The 23,414-nt window shown below is 32.6% G+C and overlaps 1 protein-coding gene and 1 long non-coding RNA gene across 2 annotated transcripts in view; one reads left to right on the plus strand and one right to left on the minus strand.

Annotated features, from left to right (window-relative positions):
* Positions 1 to 23,414, minus strand: part of LOC114944622 (uncharacterized) — a 109,284-nt gene that overhangs the window by 41,313 nt on the left and 44,557 nt on the right. Inside the window, exon 2 of the mRNA XM_029320623.2 lies at positions 16,525 to 16,593. Within this exon, the coding sequence (XP_029176456.1) occupies positions 16,525 to 16,576 (52 nt within the window). The 5' untranslated portion in view covers positions 16,577 to 16,593. The remainder of the gene's footprint in view (positions 1 to 16,524; positions 16,594 to 23,414) is intronic.
* Positions 19,183 to 20,251, plus strand: LOC114944895 (uncharacterized). Its single transcript, XR_003822303.1, has 3 exons — positions 19,183 to 19,388; positions 19,842 to 19,980; positions 20,094 to 20,251. It is a non-coding gene; the product is annotated as an uncharacterized LOC114944895 (long non-coding RNA).

Raw genomic sequence — 23,414 nt, forward strand, 5'->3', positions numbered from 1 at the left:
AAAAGCTTGCAAACTACTCTCAATTTTCTCATATTTATAATAAAATTTTCTCAATTTTATATATATAAAAAAACTTGCAAACATTACTCTCAATTTAATTCGAAATAAAATCGTATTATTACAATCTCGAGCCAAATAAAAAAAATAAATTAATTTCTTCTCCCAGAAGAAAAGTGAAAAGAGAACGATAATGCATCCTTATACACTTTTATATGTATATATATATATATATAAAACTTGCAAACTATTCATTTAAAGGTTAATTAGCGCAGGAGATGATTCATCAAATTAGGGCGACAAAACAGCGACGTGCGTGAGATTGGTGGAAGGGAAAGAAAAAAAAACAGAAAAAAGGAAAAAAGATGTCTTCGCATCTCGTCGATTATACGACGCTAATTATCGTCTTAATCGTGCGAATCTATTTCGTCCCGACCACTTCGCGTTGTTAGTCTACGCGCGATCGCGTAGCTTGATAATGCAACACCGACACATGTATTGTATGTGTATGTATACGTACGTCAGTTAGTTGCATTCGGAAAATGCATTTTGCACGCGAGGCCTCCTCCTGTCATCTTCGTGTCCGCGAATTCTGTCTATGCCTTATTCTCGAGCGTACTCTCGTCGTCATTACCGTAACGTTATACACTCATTTCTGTTACTTATTGTCGCAAATGTGTCTCGTCGTATAAATTCGCGAGACACGTTATTACAGTAATAGAGAGTGGCTGCGTGCACGCACACACATTCTAGGATACGCGAAGTTTCTTCATCTTGTCGAATCCTACACGGAGAGAGAATTTTTTCTCTTAGAATTTTATTCACCCAGTGTTTGCTGTTATCTAAATAAAATTATATAGATGATCATCCAGATACAATTTTGGCGTCACCTTATCTTTATATAGATAATACAAATTTGTATTATCTATATCTTAGGTAAAAGAAGTGTTAGCTTTATTAAATTATCTCACTAGAATATAATATTCAGATAATTTACTTTAGAGTCATAAGACGTAAAAATACTTAAATAGCGGAAGTTGAGCAGTGAATAATAAAAATATATAAATATATTTTTTTATATCCCTCTCATAATTTACATTTTTTTTAACTGTGTTTATATAGGTACTTTTAAAATAATATTATCTGATAGTTATCTAGATGGATCGCCATATAATTTTATCTTTTATCTAGATATATTTAAAACAAAATTATCTTTATATGATCTAATAATAAAATAAATTTACAAATTTTTATCTCATCTTTATTTAGATAATTTTTTCAGGATAAATTCTAAGAGAAAATTCTCTCGTAAGGAAAGAAAAATTCGTTCATTGTTTCTTATAATATCATCTTAAGTGTGTTTCCTTTATCACTTGTCCCGAAAAAATATAAAAATGATCTTTATCATCCAACTTATCTGTATATATATTGGATCTCCTTCACGTATATGTATACAGGATTAGATAATAAAGATAATGTTCTAAAGTAGAAAGCGAATAATCGTTGACATTGTTCGCTATTATTTGGTCATTTCGCCTAATACAACCAAAACGCTTAAATCAGATTAAAAAAAAGACTATATCGGAATCGGTCAAATTTATATCGCCAATCCTGCGAAATCTCGGCCTCTCCCGAAATCTGTCGGAGAAAGTTAATTTGACTCTCAAATGGACGCTGTATATTTTCTGATATTTCTACATTGAATTTTTCTTCCACTCTGAAAAAAGACTCACGCGCAAACGTAAAAAAATGAGATCGGAATAAATGCATCGCCATGCATTTCGTCATCTTCGACGTTTCGACATATCGACGCTCCTCAATTGTCTGCCCGTTACTTTCTTCGGATTAGGAAATCGTCGTTTCGGATGCATTCCTGCCTGATTTTGAGAACTCTGCTCGTCGACGTCTTTCATTCCGATCGTGACTTCGAGGGCGAGGAATTCGTCCGAATGCAAAATTCAGACCGCTTCGTCATCGGTTGCAGTGTCGTGCGAGGCTTCCCTCCGATTTTCGAGTGCGAGCGCAAAGTTCCGCTCTCTTTTCCGCGTTCTCTTCCGCACTGTCACACGGGACACATATCGCGGTTTTTGCGCAATTTTCAAATACTTTCCTTAGCAACGCGAGCGACGATGAATTCGCGCGAGCGTGCACCGCCCACGCGGTGCATCGAATGCGCGTGTGTGCGCGATGCATTTTTGCGCGAATGAAGAAAGTGCTCGTCGACTCGCGGAAATCCGAAACCGATGCGACGCGGATTTCGCAATCTCCGGGGAGAAGGAGAGAAACGTCTCGCTTGTTCTCGTGTTGGGCGATTTTACGACTGCAGAAATTATCAAAATGAAAATACCTGAACGATGCGAAATATTGTGCCGATGAGAGAAGATTTTTTTGAATTTTTTTTCTTAGCAAACGGAAAGAACCGAAGATGTAATTGTACGCGTTATGCCATCGTAAGCTTTTGGAGATGAAAGAGAAATAGTTGATGTTTGCGTATCGTAAAAAAAAAAAAAAAGAGTAACACGACACGTTAAAAAATACGAGCAACTTGACACTTATATTTCTCACATATTTCGCATTTTTATATTTTTTTTCTATCTCTTACAATTTGCGGGGAATTTTTGGGGATAATATATTCTTTCTATGAGAAAGATAAAAAGGAGATAAATGAAAAATGCGCGCCGACCAGATTTATTCTCTTTCTTATCATCATGTATTAGCATTTTAAAATTCTTATCTATATCTTTTTACAATTTTTTCTGGACTTTTTTGAAATAAGGTTTTTTTTCTCTCTTGCGCTAAGAAAAATTATTTTAATGCGCATTGGAATTTATTTGGAATTATATTTAATATAAATAAAATACTAAAATAACAAAATAATAAAAATTTGAAGTTAAAAAATTAAGAAAGAATAATAATAAGAACAAAAAATTTAATTATGTCCCTCCCTGGAAAAAATTTTGCGGACGCCTGTGTCAATGTGTGCATAGTATAATCGCAATTTTTAAAATTGTATTCCCAGTAGAACTCGTGATTGTAACAGATTGTAATCGAAAAAAACTCGATTAAACTCGATTAATTGCCAAAACCGATTAATCATTAATCGATTAAACATTTTTTTCAATTATTTGTTAGTTTTATTAGAATTTTATAATATATAGCTGTGTAGTGTGCAGTATCTACAAAGAAAAGAAAGAAGTCAAATTAAAACTTATATATTCAAATTAATGCATTTATTGCTTTGTATATATACATATACAAAGTGTGAAAACATTAGTTTAATTCAGTTAAATACATTAAAAATGATAATTAATCATTCAAAAAAAAAAAATCTTTAAATATATATATATATATATATATATATATATATATATATATATAAGTAATAAAAAAAAACGATTAATCGATTTAAAGATTAATCAAAAAATCGTATTGACTTGATAATCGATTAATCGAATTAATCGATAATCACGAGCCCTAATTCCCAGAGTTCCCCAATTTAAATTCGCGTTTTGAGATTTATAATCGAAGGAGATTGCGGTCGCGCTCTTTGCGCGCGTTAGCTCGGCTGGAAACCAGAAACCGATGCACCAGAAAGGCAGGCACGCGCGTGAATGTGACGTGCGTGTGTCGATGCACGGGATATCGCGCGCTCTCATCGATTTTTTTTTCTTCCACTGCCCACGACACACGACGTCGCATAAGCGAATTCCACCGAAGACCGCGACTTCCGGACCTTCGGGAGCATCCCGAAGCCGAAAGACGAGGCGAAGCCGCAGATTGCGCAAGATCCACGTCATTTGATCTGAACGTCAGTGAGATGTACGCGAAACAATACACTTGAAGAGTCGCACATCCACCGATCTCGGATACGGTATCGCTGCCCTGGCAACAGGAAACGCCTGTGATCTTTCAATGTCGCCATCTTTCAGGAAATATATTACAATCTGAATAGTAATCGAAATGACATATGCATATATGTATATGAGTTGGCGGAGAAGCATCAGTAATTAATATTCATCATTTTTTAATAATCTATATATACTACGTTTTGTATAAATAATAATCTGTGATAACATGCAAACATTTTTTTAAATTTAATAACACATTGATGTAATAATAATAATATATTATTTTTAAATATATAGAATTATTTGGTTAATGGCAAAAAAATAGTCAATAAAATAATATTTTTCCGCAAAATATACACACATGTATATATATATATATATATATATATATACACACGTGTCATTAAATTCTCATCTCGACTAATCGACGCCTACGACCATAGTGCAATCGTCTGCTATGTAATATATGTACAATACATTTCAGTCAGTGCCATCGAGATTACCATCGATCGTCGACATAAAATTTCCGATATGCACGCGTCCATACCAATCTGTCGCGTAATGCGTGTCACATGCCACTCGTAGAAAGCAACGGTGCCAGAGGCTTGACGTATTGATGCGTTTTATTATGCGCGAAGCGTTATTTCCTTCTTCTGCTCGAGCCTCTTCTTCGGAAGAGACGTATTGGTTGCACAGCCAACGCCCTAAATCTTCCCCTTTATCTTATTTATTTTAGTACAAATAGTTTCAAAGGTCTTCAAAAGTAAATAGTATATTATTTATACAATAGCTTCAAAAGAAATTCTTATGAAAGAAAAAAGCTTTTTACAGTTCTTCCTCTTTCATAGACACAAATTCCAAAAAAACAGGTTTTCTTTTTAGAACTTTCTGGCGTTTCATCTGAATAGTTGTCATTTTTTTCCACAGAATTTTCTCTTAAAATTTACCGTCATATTGTGGAATAATTATGGTATTTGAAAAATTGTATAAATTTTTCTGATTAATATTTACTACAATAAAAATATTAATACAATAAGATATAAACTACGTTCGATTAATTTTACACTATGTACATATTAATATTTAAAAAAATTTTTTTGTGATAAATATTAATCAGAGAAGCTCTTATAAAATTCTTATATTGTCCCACGATTATGATTTTCAGAATAAATTCTAAGAGAAAATTCTCTCCGTGTAGAGAAAACAAATTTTGTTCTAAATTATTAGCATTAATCTCTTATTTCTAAATTTCAATAGTAATCTCGAAATTTATCATATACGCCAAAATATTCCCACACAATTTTTTTCTCGTAAATATTTGTGTTCCTAATATCAGCCACATTATTGCTACAAGATTTACTTTTGATTAGGAATCTACTTATGTCTAAATTTGAGTATAGTAATCTCGAAATTTATCATACGCCACGTATACCCACATAATTTTTTCCCACAATTTTATATTTACTTTTTAGATATGATTTACTCTTGAATGAACTTTCACCTCCATGAGGATTTTATGAAGGAAATAACGATAACGATATTGCGATCGACCATTGCGCAATGACTGTAAGAATACTAAGGGGAGAAAAGTCACAATACCCTAAACGATGTTGCATCGACGGATAGTGTTATGCGCCGAGCGTCATTTCCTTCTTCTGATTGTGAACTCCGGCGAGAGAGAAGAGAGGAACGCTAGAGGAGAACGTCGACAAAAGGAACCGCACGGAAACAAGAACAAATAGCGTTTGAACGGATAAGAGTGGAAGTGTATGGTAAACAATAAATGGGAAAGGAACATTCGCGGAACTATTTTTCGAACATGAATAGCTGATGTCTCTGTAACCTTTTGTTGCTTTATGTACAACATCTTCTGTCAGCCTTGTATAAGTCTAAATCATTTTTTTATATATTTCGTTGATTCACGTTTCATGTATATGTATATGCTTGAATTCAAGATTATATGAGATAATTTTCATTCACAACTTTTTAGCTTTCAATATCAAGTATTAAATAAAAATCTCTCCTCCAATTTTAAAGTCGACCAGACTGGCAATAATTTATTTAAAAAATTAGTTAAATTACAACGTTTCGGCTGTCATTGCAGCCCTTTTCAAGTAATCTATGAACAATTATATACATATAAATATACTCTTAATGCGCTTAATCATAGAAATAATTATAAATTTACAAAAATATATATGTTTACGTACCAGATTAATACAATAAATCAAATTTACAGCAAACCCCCGACAAAATTAACCATTGTTTTGATGAACAATGTATAACTGACAGAAGTGAGCACGAAAAAATAGATGTTGACTGTTAGCAGAAAACTTAGTCACTAACGCGTTGAGAAAATAGAAAACCAGAGTACTGTGTCTTTCGCAATTTTTAAAACGTCAATACAAAGTCAAATAAATAAATAAATAAATAAGTATTAAAGTTTTAAAATTGACTATTCAAAATTTATTTAATTTATTTAATTAATTATTTATTAATTTAATATACATGTATATTTTTATTTATTATTTATTAATTATTTATTTTTGTATTTATTTAATTTATTTCTATTGAATTGGTATTTATTTTTAACGATTCACAGACCATGATTTTCGAAATACAGAAAAATCTCGTTATATAAAGGAGAACGAATTGTATTGCCAAATTTGCGGATTTCCCTGTAACACGTCACCAAGGCGTGAGCACAATCGAGACCGACGTATCGGTTTGTTATGCGCGATACGTCATTTCCTTCTTTTCTCTGCTCCTACGGGGATCTGAGAAGTCGAGGAAGAGGAAGCCGAGACGCGAGAAACAAGACACGGACCAGACGGACAGGAAGTGGTAGAAAATTATATAAAGTGGCCGCACAAACGGCACGTGTGTGTTAAACGTCAACGTTCGTCAGCTGATTCCGGGTAAACCGGCCGGAGAAATAATGGTCCATCGAAAGATGAGCGACGCAATGGTAATCAAAAGGTCGAGCGCGTGCTCTTCCCGGGTCATCCTTGCCTTTCCCTATCCCTTTATATCTACCTCTTCTACTTTCGGTGTCTTTATTCCTTACAACCGGTCCCGCTTTTTGTAAGATCTCTCTCCCGGATATATTATCTACGTATGACACATGGTTATATTACTCTCGTGTACAGACGACATCTCAGACGGATTCGAGAGATAAAATTCCATTGTACGTTGTGTCAAAAAATACCGAAAAATCTACGTGCACAGCTTTCTTTCTCGAATTTTCGACATTCTTTCTTCCACATTCAATTTTCTCTTCTTTGAATTTTCAAAAATGAATTTTTATTGTTTAAATACATATATTGTTGTCTTATGTAAACTGTTAACTTTTTCAATTTTATTTATTATATATTTCATTTTATCGCTTTTTTATTATTTTTAAAATTAATAAAAAATCGTTAATAGCATAAAAAAATTAATAAAACATTTTAATGTTTTATTAATTTTTTTTATGCTATTAACGATTTTTCAGTTCTTCGAGAGAAAAAATGCGTGAGATACAAATAATGTTCAATTATTATAAAGCTATTATAACAGAGCAAATACGATAAGGAAAGAACGTCCTTCTTCGATAAATCGCGAGCTTATTTTTGTTTAATATGATAAGACTCGTCTTTATATCATCCGGATAACGCGGATCGAAATAAAGCGCGTGTGGTTTTTGAAGACTACCGCATCCTGTGTACTTCTAATTCTTACTTTATCAGATTTCATGTCCAAAGCTTGAAAAATTAGCTCGATGGTAAATAATACGATATATTATCGAAACTGATATAAAAAACATACGCAAATTAGCTATCCAAATCCATCGGATATTCGATGAAATTGACGATATACGACAATATACGATAAATCAATTCGACGAAATGAAAGATCTCGTTAAAAATGCTCCGTTTCCAGGATACGTGCGTCAGTAAACGCTATTAATGGACATTTCTGAATAATTTCTGCGAGGAAAAGAATAACATAGAGAGGGAAAAGGAGACATTATACGAGGAACGGAAATTCCGGTCCGGCTTAAATTTAAATTAATAGAATTAATAGAATATTCTATTAATAGAATTAATAGAATTATGACGTTTAATTACAGAATTACGTCTACCGCGAACGCAGAATCGTGTTAACTTGACTGAACCTTTCAACTAAATTACTATTTTGTTAAATCAACATATATTAGTATTTAAGTTTCAAATATACGTTTTATTGTTAAATTTAATGTTATATTTAATTTAAATATTTTTATAGGTTCAATTAATAAATACAATAATATTTAGTTGAGAGTTTTATTCAAATTAACGATTTTTTTTCAGTGTATATATTCAATTAAGCTTTCTGAAAACTCGCTTGCGCTCGCTTGAGAGAGAGAGAAAGCTTGTCGTTAATTTATCCTCGTATTGTCGTGTAGCACGTTTTCTTCACGCGTATTTACGCAAGTATACTATCGTACGACGAGTTTGAATTGAGCAAGAACGGATTATCACGTAAGTTAGCTGAGTTTCCCCTTCGAATCCCGATATCAAATCTTATTCCGACCGTGGGATAATTATACTCTCGTTTGGCTCTCGATTTGTACAAATATCTTAAGGATCGACAAAGTGGTGCTATAATTTGTGATTTTCTGGTTGATTTAACGGCGAGGTATTACAGATAAAATAAGATATGATCTATTATACCAATCATATAATCCCACGAAATCGAGATCGTTTCGTAAAAGTGTGCGAGATAAAATGATATCTTTTTAATAATAAATTATATTGTGTATGCTATATTCAGATTAATTATTATTTATTCCTTTTTCTTTCTAGAATTGAGAGTTATTCTCAAGAAAAATGGAACATTTGTCATTATATAGCTCTAAGAAATGAGAAATTAATAACCTTGTAACTCGCTATTAACTTTATAATTAAGTCGTTTGTGTGTTTACTTCATTATTCTTTTGAAAGTGCTAAAAATTGTTTCAGTTGTAAAGCGAACAAATCTAACAAATCTAATGATAATTATTAAATATATAAAGATTTTGTCACATTGTTAATTTCGGAAATAATTATCAATCACGTAAATAAGAGTGTCGATAATCGAATAATATGATATTCAATACGCGATGCCAGTTTTTCGTATATAGAAAACGTAATCATACAGATAAATGTCATGATATTGATTTATTCTTGCGATTTTTCGAATTCATTAAATTATGTATTATATTTTTTTAATTAATTAGTTAAGTAATAATTGCAAAATTTAATTAATACTATTTGTGTAAAAAGTAGGGCTCATGATTATCGATTAACTTGATTAATCGATTATAGTAAATACGATTATTCGATTAATCTTTAAATCGATTAATTATTTAATCGATTTTTCTAATTAATTAATGTATTTATTTTTAAAGATTTTTTCTTTCTAGAATGATTACTTATCATTTTTAACATGTTTAACCGAATTAAACTAATGTTTCTACACTTTATTATGTATATGTATATATACAAAGCAATAAGTGCGTTAATTTGAAGATATAAGTTTTAATTTAACACTTCTTTCTTTTCTTTGTAGACTGCGCAGTTATACATATTATAAAATTCTAACAAAAATTACAAACAATTGAAAAAATGTTTAATCGATTAATAATTAATCAGTTTCAGCGATTAATCGATTAATCGGTTACAATCGCACGAGCCCTAAACAAATTCCTTTGTAATAAGGCGGTATTATGTAGGTTGGTATATTAATAGTGAAGCACCTGATTCGTATTATTTGTAATATTATCAATTTAATTATATTTTAATTGTTTATAGCACTTGATAAGGGCCGAAACGTCGTAAAGTTTTAATAAATATTACTTATAGCCAGATATGGTTGATGAAATTATTACCATCTTTTGTAATTGTTTAAAAATAATCATTTACATTGCGCTTCGACAAGTTTGAAAAATATGTGTGAATTGGTATATCATGCGAACAATTTGATGTACAGAGGAGGAGAAGAGGCATATTTCTCGGCGGATTATAATTGCAGTTGCGGAGCAATTAATCGGAAAGCCGGCGATATAAAGCATCATACCGGACATTACGCGTATATATGGGAATCAAAGTGAGGCGTTGCCTTTCAATGCGCGTAATTACGAGTCTAGCGAGCAGTGAGAATCTATGTAAAACTCGCGCTGCAGCGCGGCGAGAGTGAAATGAGCGGCCAGAGATAAATCAGCAGCGCGTTTTCTTTTCCTTACCGGAAGGGGGAAGTCATATTCTAAAAAGCACCTGGTATATACCTGGTTTCGCGATCGCGCCGCGTACCTCTCAATTCACTTATATATAAATAGATACATCTAGATTGAAATGGATCGCTTCCTTCTCTGATGAGAGAGAGAGAGAGAGAGGGAGAATTAACATTCGCGGAATTAAAACAGAAACTACTCTCTTCATAACGCGCGTATTCTGCTTTTTCCACAATATATATATATGTCGTATGCGAGTACATCAGACAATTCATTCTCATATGCTGCTATAATAGTTTAATATAATAAAAAATATAATTTCTGACAAAAATTTAAATTATTTTTCGCTATTCTTATTATATTATTATAAGGAGAGAAAAAATAAAAAATATAAATTAAATAATTATATCTAAATTACATTTTTTTTTAATTATATGTATAAATAATTTCAATTGTCTGTCATATTAAATATGACAAAGTGCATTGATGCTGAAACGATTTTCATTTTTATTCTTTATACGCGATACGTAATGATAGGTGATGAATAAAGGAAAAAAAAAGTTTTGCGCCACGCATCTCTTTCACTCATCACTTCATCATCGCCTTATCGGTCAATCGCGAAGCGTGCCTTCGTTACCCGACGAATTCGAGTCATAAATAAAACCGCTTCCTCATCATTTTCGAGACTTTCTTAGTTCCTCTCCGATGAGCCACCCTGCGTGATGCTCTTACGTATATCCGTATATATCTACGTATGTACCAATCCGCGCGCACCGACACGCTTTTGCTACTTACAAGCCGCATACACAGGCGTGGATTAGATCGGTACCAAAGAAAGAGCGAAAGTCATTATCCATCGATGTGGATTTTATAATATGGGTTAGTAGAAACGCTTCATGAAACAGAAGCGCAAATTTAAACAAAAATTGTCACGAAAGCAATCAATTTTGAGTACGTATTTAATTATTATTTTAGAAGAAATCAATTTATCTTGACTCATCTTTCAATTAAATATTATGTTGTAATTGAACATATAAAAATATTTAAATCAAATGTAATATATGTTCAATTAACAAAATCAATTTAGTTGAAAGGTTTAATCAATTAACATTTTTTTCAGTGACTAAATGATTATTCTCCGTCTTTCAAATTTGTCATATATTCTACAATGACAATTACATCGTTTTGCGAGATCATGAAAATTACAGATGACAATCTATACTTCTATATCAGTCGTTGCATTTTATTTTTAATGTCCTTGGACAATTTTGCTCTCTCTTTCTCGAGTCTACGAAGTCACCTGCAAAATCGCGCGGCTATCAAGAAGCATCTCTTTGACTTTCAAATAAATGCTAATAAAAAAAGTACGTACTTATATATGTATATATTGTAACGGATCGCTCAACATCGCGAGAGCGCGCGGGAAAAGACTAAATTAAATACGCACAGGATATCCCGGTAGTATAAAAACCTCCTGTCTTTTGTACGTACATAATTGGCATTGGATATATTCTCTCTCTCTCTTTCTCATAGAAAAAAAAATTTCATCGACTCCAACAAATTATATTCAACAACCGAAAATCAACTCTCGGACTTGTAGCGAATTAAGACACTTTCAGAATGATAATAGCAATCTTGGTCTCTTTCTCTCAATTAACCTAAATTCCGAAATATATATATTTTCCTTAATAGAGTGAATTAACATCGCACTTCGTTGCTGTATCCTTCAATTTGGACGGTGTATTTGGGTGTGCTCCTCGTGCGAGACAGACCCTCTTTCTCAGCTGTTGTAGCTAGCCGTTCTATGATGAATACGCTTTTGCTCGCGCGTGCGTTCGCGTACGAGTATCTCTCGGCTGGCTGGTCGCCGGTTTCTCTCGCGCTAATTAGCAAAAGTTTGCCGTGCAATAAACGCGTCTAGCTTTACGTAATCCCCGGACTGGACACTCGCGCGCACAATGCCGCTCATTAATGGCGTATCCGATCTGTCCCACCGCGTCGGTCGAGATTGCTGAAATAATCTCACGGAGACTTTCCTCGACTTTCCTCATCGGACAGGTCCTTTATATGGAGAGCTTCGACGATAATTGTTATATAAGGATTTTAGGAGAAAAAGTTACTGTTACTTGGGATTATTTTTAGCGTATTTAAGATGTCAAAATACATTTTTATTCAATACACATTATATCTTTCTAATCATCTTTTAATTAATGATCTACTTTTCTTCAATTTTTTTTGTACGCTAAATTAATTTGTTTTAATTACAAGGTGTTAATAACATTTTTCTACCGCGTCGAGAGATTATTGAAATAATCTCCGGAGACTTTCCTCGACTTTCCTCATCGGACAGGTCCTCTTTACGGAGAGCTTCGACGATAATTGTTATATGACTTTAGGAGAAAAAGTTACTGTTACTTGGGATTATTTTTAGCGTATTTAAGATGTCAAAATACATTTTTATTCAATACACATTATATCTTTCTAATTTATCTTTTAATTAATGATCTATACCTTTCTTCAATTTTTTTTGTACGCCAAATTAATTTGTTTTAATTACGAGGTGTTGATAAAATTTTTCTACCGAGAGATTATTGAAATAATCTCTGGAGACTTTCCTTATCGGATGGATCCTCTTTACGGAGAGCTTTGACGTTAATTATTATATAAGAACTTTAATAGATAAAGTCGCTAATATTTGAAATTTTTTAAACATATTTAACATGTCAAAATAAATTTTAATCCAGTACACAGATTATATCTTTCTAATCGTCTTTTATTCAAAATAACTATTAAACATTCCGTTTCACTTTTCTTCAATTTTTTTTTGTACACCGAATTAATTTGTTTTAATTACAAAGTGTTGATCAAAAATAATATGATATTCCCATCGTGTTGCGAAATTCGAAACTGTCTTTCAATCGAGTTTAAAGCATAAACTCTCACTAAAAGAGAAATAAAAATTTAAATTCGTGGACTTGGTATATTTTGGAAAACATTTCGTTACATATACCATTCTGTTTGCGCATATATTTTTTTGCTCAAAGTGATATACCGAGAACGCGTATACCGATCGTATCCGCAAGCATCGAATAGAGCCCAGCCTCTCTCTTCCTGGATCGACTCGCCATGGTGCCGTAGCCAAGAGTAGCGCTTATTTCCCGGAAAATTTCCTCGTACATTCACCAACCATTTCTGCTCGAACAATTTCGCAGTGTTCGCTTCGATGTTTTGATCAGTGATGCTTCAGAAAAAGAGAGCGAGAGAGAGAGGGAAGAGGGCAAGACGAAGAGAAAGGTTAATTCTTTTAATGCTTTTAAAATTCGAAGTGCTAAAGAGAAGAAAGAAAGAGGTAAACAATTATAGAGAAATCAAGAAGCTTTGCTTTAGCACAAAAACTTATCAAAATCAGAAAAATTTGCATTTAATGTTTTGGGAATTTAATTGACTTATATGATTCAGTAATCATTGAATCAAGAAATAACAGTATAACAATATCTTTAACGTTAGTACTCAAAGAGTGAAAATCTCTGATGAAATCAAAAGAGAAAAAAATAGGGCATAAGCCATTTGCAACAACAAATGTTATTACATAAAATAAAAGCATGGTCAATCATCATTCAATAGAGGTATTTGCTTCTAAAGATAATTAGTACACCACTTTACAATGATTATCAGTTGAATAAAATAATACTCTTATTTAAAAGTAGATTGCTTTTTTTTATCTTCTGTCCAAAGATAATCTTTTGATTTTTGCCCAATGATAACTATTCTAAAACTCTTTCAAAATAATTGCTCTGTCATCCTATATTCTTACGAAAGAATATGCATGGATGCCCTCTATTCACTCGTTATGAAGGAACTATATTTATCTATTATACGAATCTTGCTACATTGTCATAAAAACCATAAAACTCCGAGCGGACGAGCATCTTGACGTGCGTATTACGTTATATTATATATGTTGTCGTCTTGCACCGAAATCCAGTTTTAGACAAATAAAATTTGCCTATGAAGAAAGTCTACGGAGACTCGGAATCTCATCTGATCTTCACGATACGTTACAACATACGTTCTTATACGTGACTGTTTATTTAGCACAGATATTTTGTCTATCTTTCACATAGAATATTTAATTTTTTTGCTTAAATTATCAACAATCTAAAAATCTTCTTATATAAATATTTGTGTCATATATTCCACGAAAAAATCTTATTTTAAATTTTAGAAGAAGATCACAACTTTATATTTTAGATTATTTGCGGACATATCGCAGGCTTTTTGTAAAATAAAGAAACATTTTATAAAATGCTTCCTTTTCATAGAAAAGTCGTTAAAATTTCAATATGGCTTTTTATATCTGTTGTTTCGTGCAATTTTATTATTTATTAAATTTTACAAGATTGCGATATTAATGTTCCATCAATTCTTTCCATTATATTGCTTTAATTAGTTTCAATAAATTATTATTTATTGAAATTTTAATAAATTGTTTATTAAAATTACTCATTAAACTTTGAAACCAATCATAAAATAAGAAGATAGAACTTTTCGATAAATTATGAGACCAGATTAATTAACAATCCTACAGAATAAAATAAAAAATACTAATATGTTTATAATAAACATGGTAAAATTAATCGAACGTATTTATTTCTTATTATGGTAGATATTAATATTTGCTATTATGGTAAAACTATTAATCAGAGAAAATCTTATAAAATTCTTTCAATACCATATATTGTCCCATGATTTTCAGGGTATAAATTCTAAAAGAAAATTCTCTCTGTGTACTTTTGAACTACTCTCAAAAAACATAATAAATCGCAGGTACTAGAATCGAATAAAAAACAGCTGATTTTCTGCGATACCTACACGGATAAAATAGAATAAAAAAATACTAATAATAATGTTTATTATATACATGGTAAAATTAATCGAACATATTTTATATCTTATTGTGATAGATATTAATATTTGCTATTATAGTAAAACTATTAATCAGAGAAACTCTTATAAAATTCTTTCAATACCATATATTGTCCCATAATTTTCATGGTATAAATTCTAAAAGAAAATTCTCTTTGTATACTTTTGAACTACTCTCAAAAAACATAATAAATCGCAGGTACTAGAATCGAATAAAAAACAATTGATTTTCTGCGATATATATTTCTAAGCGAATCGATCTCTTTTTTTACGAGCGATATCGCTAATCGGCATACGTGGTCACAGTCCGTGTCAGCGTCTAACGGGGCAATCGTGCAGAAACGGTAGATGGGAGCGAGGAACGCGAGAGAGACTCGCAAAGAGAAAGAAGAGCGAAGACGAGGAGGAAAGCACGGAGGATGAGAAACGCACACGGAGGAACGACGGCCTCAGAATCAGGCGGTGCATCGTTAATGCAGATTGCTCGATTGTGAGTTTCATTCGATGAATCATGTGCTTTCCGGAGTGCGTGTCCGCACGCATATCGAGACACGCGCAGTATACCGAGGGTTTTATTTTCGTGGGGTACCCGATGAATCATCGCGAAATTTTCATCGCGCATATACGACTCCGCCGAAATATCGTTCGCCAAGTATTAGACATAACGTGTGAAAAGTTCCGGAGGAACGATTTTTTTCAAAAATAATAACGTGCGCATTCTTTTTCGATGACATTTTAGTTATCTTTTGACATCTTAAAATTGTCTCATATAATCCTTTCCATTAAAAATCCATTAGAAACTTTCTATCAAATACCAAACTGTTTGTTTAAGTTCTAAGAAGATATCTCTATTGTATACATATATTTACATTTGTATCTATTTTAAGTGAAAGTAATATTAAGGATGTGATGTTTTTTAATCTTATCAGCTGCGCGCCCGCAAATATAGAATGAATCTCGAATAATGGTCCTATAATGTCTTATTAATTACAACGAAAATAATAAGATAAACTCTAATAAGAAATTTTCATTTTCAGAAAAAAATGCGCTTACGCATCTTCAAAAATTTCAAATATTGATCTCTATCAATCGAGAGATATCAATATTTTCAACATATTTCCCATAAAGCAATATTTTAAGTAAGTTTATCGCTTATTAATTCGTCAACGTACACTGAAAAAAAATTGTTAACTTGACTAAACCTTTCAACTAAATATTATTTTGTTAATCGAACACAAATAAATATTTAAATAAAACATCTAGTAAAACATATATTTGACTAAAGTGCTGATATATGTTCAATTATAATAAAATAATTAAATTGAAAGATTGAACCGAGTGTAGAAATTTTCTTTTCTCAGGGTACGATAAAAAACAATATTGAAATTTTCCAGGCACGATATACACATAATCTAATTTCCATATATTACCAAGCACCATGAGCGGGCAAACATGCGCGTCGCATATAAAAAAGCATCATGCAGCGTATATATGTATATATATGAATGTACATACACTCACCCATTTCTCCCGTGGTTTGCTCCACATGATTCGACCTCCGCAGTTGGGCCATCGTCGCCAGTCTTGGACCTGCAATCGATCGTGTTAAGATGAATGTCGGCGCGAGAAGGAGTGAAAAGCGCGTTTTCCGGATGACAAAAGCCCGAAACGAGGGATTCCTCTCTCGGGCGTTCGATCGTTTCACCGTTACTTCGTACGTGAGCGCCTTGCACATTCCTGGACCGTGTCCAGAAACGATCTGAATTCCAAGTACCAGTTACCATAATCGGAGATTCAGGAGTGCTCGGACGCGGCCGTTGGTCTAGAATTTCGAGTCGCGTCATAATAGAGGAAGAATATCCTCGCGAGGGACGCGAGATTCGGAGAGAATCTCTCCGAGATCCACCCCTTAATCAGGTCTCGCTCTAGTTATCGGCCAATCGCAGGCCGGATTCCTCGCCCTTAAATCTGGGCCAACTCTTTTCACCACCGAGACCACAACCCCTTTTCTCGACGTCGTTATCGTTTAACGTACATTCCAACTGGCAAGCTCGGAGAGACGTTCGTGAAAGATGAGCGTCGGAAATCGCGACCCATTTTTTATACGGATAAATCGTTTATTAGCAGATGAAAGCGTAGAGAGTTTAATTAAAAATAAATTCGATATAATTCATGAATTATTTTCTAATATATTGTACTTCTATAATTTTTTATAATATATTGTACTTCTATAATTTTTTATAATATATTATTAAAATATAATAATATTATAATTCATGAATTATTTTCTAATATACTTCTATAATTTTTTTATAATATATTTTTAAAATATAATAATAATTTATCTGTTATTCTATTTTGAAGCACTCGTGATCTTTGCTAAGTCGTGCTATTTACTATTCGCATATTGTATGCAAATATAATAAGATTCATACACAGACAAGAGCGAAACAGCCAAAGCGTTTTCGTTCAATGTGCGTCACGTCGCATTATTATTTGTAAATTAAGCACTTCTTTTGATAAACACTATGATTATTTATAAATTATATTTCAATTACATGCTATTACGTCTACGTGAGTTAAATTATATCCGGAGAATTAGCGTCAATTTCATTTTTTTCATTTTTTTTAAATAAGTTATTAGTCGAGTAACGTAGCGATATAAAGAATTTCAATATAGTATCCAATGTTTTTAAACGATTAAACGGAATTACGCAAATTATAACAGCGACAATCGAATGCCTAGTATATTTTATAAATAACTAAAGTAGAAAGAAGAAGAAAAAATGTTAGAAAGACTCTAGGAAAATTCCGACCGCGGTCTCGTAATTTTATGATATATATCGTATTGGAAATTTCGAGAGACAGCGAATGCGCAAATTACACGTAATTGCATCGCGCTGGCAAGTAAATAAACGAGAGTGGAATAAGCTACTAACAAGACGACTAATGGGGCCAACGGAAGACGCGATTATCGGAGAGCGGACTCATCCACTTACGTTTGTTTCTGCATTATCGTTCCTACAATACGCGGCTCATTAACAATACTGTGCGACTCGCAAGACGATGCAGTATTACGAAAGTTCAGCGATAATGCTGCCTCGAGAAATTCTATTTAACTGAAATATATATTTTTGGAAATCTATATCAGAATCATGGGCGGCCGCAGAATTTTTTTCCATTTGGGTATAATAAAAATTTTTTTATCTCTTATTTTTTTTTGTTCTCTTTTAATTTTTTTAAATTTAATTAAAAAAAAATTGTATGTTAAATATGCAAATAAATTCCAGTGTTTATTCAAAAAGAGCAAATGATTGCAAAGAGGGAAAGAGGTAAATGTCCATGATCAGAGACAATTTTAATATATGCGGCGGATTGGAAAGATGCGTCGACTTTTTAAATACGAGATATTTTTCTCGTTATCGAAAAATATCTCGAAAAATATATCGTTGCGCCTCTTCGCAATATGTTATTGGAAAATAAATTTCAATATATAGGGAGCTTCGATATATTTATATTATTAATTAATGATTAACAAGTCAACTGATGAGTTGTAATTTATTTGCTATTACGAGAAATCTATATTTTCGTTTGTTGCCTTATATCTTGAAACAAGAGAGGCCTAGTCATAGATCGTATCAAGCAGCAGCGTCATCCTTCGCATTTATTATCATCGCGACGATAAGCGCAGTCGACCATTACTTACGCGGCAATTATACGACTGAAAGTCATTGTGTTTCTCTGCATGCAAAATAGTGCGCGCTGAATTCTAGATCATGACTTATGTATCCCGGGACTGACAGTCCCGGGAATACTTCGAATTATCACGCATAGAAGTTCGGGAATGGTTCGAAAATTGCAAACGAAAAAATGAGAAATTGTTTCCAGAAATACGAATAATTATAATTGCGTGTACTTTATATATTACATATATAGTATCCTATATAAAATTTTAATTTTACCGATAACTTTAATATGACGATATATAACAAATAATCGTAAAAATCTAATTTTATAGAAATTATATTTTTTAATGTTTTGTTTCTTTGCTCGAAAAAGCTTTGAAAATTCATTTGCTCTATATAATAAAATGTGTGATCGTAATATATTCGATTTAATATTAATTATTATTAATTTCTTTATAATATAAACTTTTTATGCAATATAAATAATGTTTGTTCTTTCAATGCGAAATATTTTCTGTTTAAGAGCGCTGTGCTGACAGTGGCAGCCTGCAAATTACCATAAATGACATCTATAACCATTGATACTTTTCGCCTTATCGTCCAGCGTGATAAAGACATCGTGTGTTGCCTCGACGCCGATGAGCGCAACTTCATTAGTAAGTAAGGTCGTCGAAGAAGCGTAATATGCAAAGGTGCCTGGTATGTCAATCTTCTACGTAAATCTCCAATCTTCCGCGAATATATAATTCACTCATGAAAGTCAGTATCGTAAATAAGCGACGCGTTTTATAAATCGGCATATATTTAAAAAAATTAATGCCGTTTTTAATTTCTTTTTTTTTATCTAAACTAGTCGTTTTAATGTATATTCTATCGAACAAAAAATAAATAAATAGAAATGTCATTTTATTAAAAAAAATTAGAGAACCGTGTAAAGTATATCTTGAAGAATTAAGAACCCTTGAATTTTTTTATAAAAAAGCAATTAGATAGAACAGTTGGGTTTGCTCTTTCTAGTAGCAAAATACTATGTTATTTGTCGAATTGTCAAAGATATATTAAAAATGATTTCTTAGAACGCTAATCATTTTATAAAATTAATGAACGTTATTTGGGAGAAAAAGTTATTTATAAAATTAAAATAACAAGCAGGGACTCTTCACTAATTGCAAAGAACTGGAGACCCGGTGCAATAATAATGCAAAAGGAATGCGCATATAGTAATATATCGCATTGATACAGCAATTGAGACCAGACGAAGGCTGGACCATTGATGGAGATCTTAAACTGGGTAGGGATATCCTTACTTTCATTGGTCAGCATTACGAGGCCAATGAAGAGCAAGGACGTTACGCTTGCGCAGCTTCCTGCAGTGTGTTTGCTAAGTCTTTCATCTCGTTGCAGAAAGACGACTTTGTGAGAAATAAATCCTACTCAAGTATGCACATATTAAGAATGCTATATTAGACTCCAATAAATGTCATCGCCTAGAATTTAACAATAGAATCCTATATGCTTGTCTGTATGTGTATGTGTGTTCAAATAAATTATATATAAATGTATAGGTATATGTATGGATTATATAGAATGTTGTGCTAATTACAGTGTTTTACATTAATATATTCTTTCATATAATAATAAAATCTAAATCTAATATATGTAATATATTAGACCAATACTTTCAGAATTAGATAACATTTGATAATAATACAAAACATAGTACACTTCAAGAGAGAGAGTAATTTTTTAGATGTTTGAGTACACTTTAAAATTTGTCCGAATACATGCATTATATTGAAAAATCTAACTGAACCTGAGAACGAGCGGAAAAAACATTAGAATCATATTTTATTTATTTTACATTTGGAGGAGCACATGAATGCAAAGCTGGAGGAACCTTAAAATATAGTTATTTTTTATCAATTAATTTTTGACTGACCGACATCACGTGAGAGAAACAATCAATATTTTTTTGTACGAAACAATAAGCTATGCCTCTTGATTCCCGACGAAGCAGAAATTTCACACCCTTTTCTCGGATGTGCACAACCCCATTATTATTATATCAACTTCTATACCTGTGTGCGTCTTGGTCTCAAAACGGAAACAACTATAAAAACAAACCAAAGTCTTCTACAATGGACAGACGGAAATCGTCTTTATCTTTTCCTTTTTTTTCTCAACGATCTAACCGTGCACACGTCCGGTCGATGAGGACATTCGACCGCGACTTACTTCCAGAAACGGACGGCTTCAACTACATCACGAAATTGTTCGAGGAAAATAATCGTTCTTCTTGTAAGTCTTATTTTATCTTCACCATAATAGTCACAAGTGAACATTTTCACATTTTATTTTAATCTTCTAAATAAAAATTCATACAAAAAAGAATCCATTGCGTCAATCAATATAATGTGTAATATTTTTTAATATAGTTTTTATCATAAAAAGACCACAATTCAAGTTACTAATTATAAATTTTTCCAAAAACTTTTCTAAAATCCCTTGTTTTCCAAGCACCTTTCATATTCTTTCGCAAAAATAATACAAGTGCATAAGCTGAATAATTATTGAAGAGAGTCCCTATTTAAATCCGTGTCCTTCTTTTCTAATTCTACAATTCGTTAATCCCTTTTCTAACCGTTCTACGCGAAAATGAAGCGCACGTCGTTCTAAAACCTTGGACCGGTCTACCCTTGTGACCAGGTGGATCAAGGTTACGGACGAGGGAAGGTCCGGCCGGTCAGAGGTCGTATACCTGCACGATCCTTCGGGATCGCGTAAATATTCGCGCTTGCGCCTCTACCTGCTCGTTACCGAGGGTTACGTGGAAAACCTGTTTCCCGCAGGATCAGCTTGAACCTGGCGAATTAAAGGGATTGTTGAGAGCGGTCCTCAGGTTCGCAGGTCAGAACGGACGGAATCGGGGCAGCAGCCCCGATCGAAGGGTCGCGCAGGTACACGTAACCCTTTTCGCGGGTCCATCCCGAAGCGTCCTTTACTCTAGGTCCTAAGACCCTGGGCGCGGCACGAGGAAAGCTCGACGATAAAATATGACGCACGTGTCTTTCGGCGGCGTCGTGTCGTGACGTTCCGTTGCTCTGCCCGGCGATTGGTGTGTTTGAACATTTTGCACCACTCGGAGAGGGACTGCGAAAACGAAGACCGTTACGATGTCCTAATGTCACCTAATTTTTCACATCGTGAGCGTGAAACACCGATGCATCCAACATATTGCGCATCTAATATCTATAGAGCTAAATTTGCATTGTATATATATTCGCAATTCGCGTATAATTCATATATGTATGTTCAATTTTGCAAAAAGTGACGCATGAATTTTAGTTAGTCTGGTTAGTCATAGCCTTTATGAATTTCAAGGATAAAATTGATAAAACAAGACTGTAAATATTTGATAATTATCATTTTTATACAATAAAATTAAATGATAAATTAGTCTTCTAAAGAAGCACTGTATATTATTAGCAGAATTATTTTTGAAATCTTCGTAAAATATATTAGATCAGTTTGTGAATATACATATTAGGTTTTTTATATTTATAAAATCTAACATATTTAAGCTGATTTGATTAAAATAAAAAAAAACGAAAATTTAATATCGTTTAAGTTGTGAAAATTAATGCAAACTTCGAAGATTTAAATTGCAGATTAATTCAAGGAAAATATCTGCGAAGAGAGGAAAAGTTGGTTCATAATAATTGCAAATTTTTGTTACATTATCTTTCCAATTTTCCGAAACAAAATGTATATTATCGAGAAATTAAGACGCAGTCGACGCCATCGATGAGAAAAGGCCTCATAAATATCTTTCGAATGATAAAAAAAGACCTCCATGAGCGCGCGTATATATCGTTATATAACGGTAGCGCGAGTGTCTTTTATCGAGCGAACCGTTTTACGAGAGAAATAAAAATAGTGACAGCAATTTTACGATTCTTATGATGAGAGCGCTTTTAACGATCTGGGGAGATACGCGTAACTCGCGAATTCTTATATTATCCGGGGAAAAACCTACAACGATATTATACACAAATTTTTACATCTACAACACTATATTATTATGACATCATTTAGCATTAATTGTCATTTTTTGCTCCTTATTTGTAGAAACTGTTATCTGAAATGTCATATCGGCTCAAAATAATTATACGTTAAAATTCTTACAGATTAACATCCTATTTTCAATGACTTCTGATAATCTATCCCAAAGTAGCCCGAATAAATGTAGGTCTTCTATCGTGCTAACATTAAATTTCGATAAATAAAAGTGATATCATTTCGATGACTTCAATTTTTTCAAGGATCTTCGAGAAACTCTAACACGACACTACGTCACGTCGATACATCTATGAATAATAATCTATCTATAATTATTTCCTGAATCAAAGAATTTTCAGTTTACAGATTTTACGTAAAAGCAATAGTGAGAAATAAAATTGTGAAAACTTTTAGATAAAATATATATATGCAATTATAATAAAATAGTTGCATATATTAATGCATTGAAAATATATAAAAACGATAATACATTATAAAAATGCGCGTTTCTTTTTTTTTATAAATATTTCAATATAATTTTCTTTTTCAAAATTTCTTACAATTTTTTGTAATATAAATAAATTTTCCAACGCTTCGTCCAAGGATGAGCGCGTCTACGACAAACTTGTCGGATATGTTAGTGTTACTCTAGATGTTGGTAGTGCT

The sequence above is a fragment of the Nylanderia fulva genome, unplaced genomic scaffold (assembly GCF_048542155.1).
Source record: "Nylanderia fulva isolate GAGA-0341 unplaced genomic scaffold, ASM4854215v1 Scaffold25, whole genome shotgun sequence".
Classification (NCBI taxonomy): domain Eukaryota; kingdom Metazoa; phylum Arthropoda; class Insecta; order Hymenoptera; family Formicidae; genus Nylanderia; species Nylanderia fulva.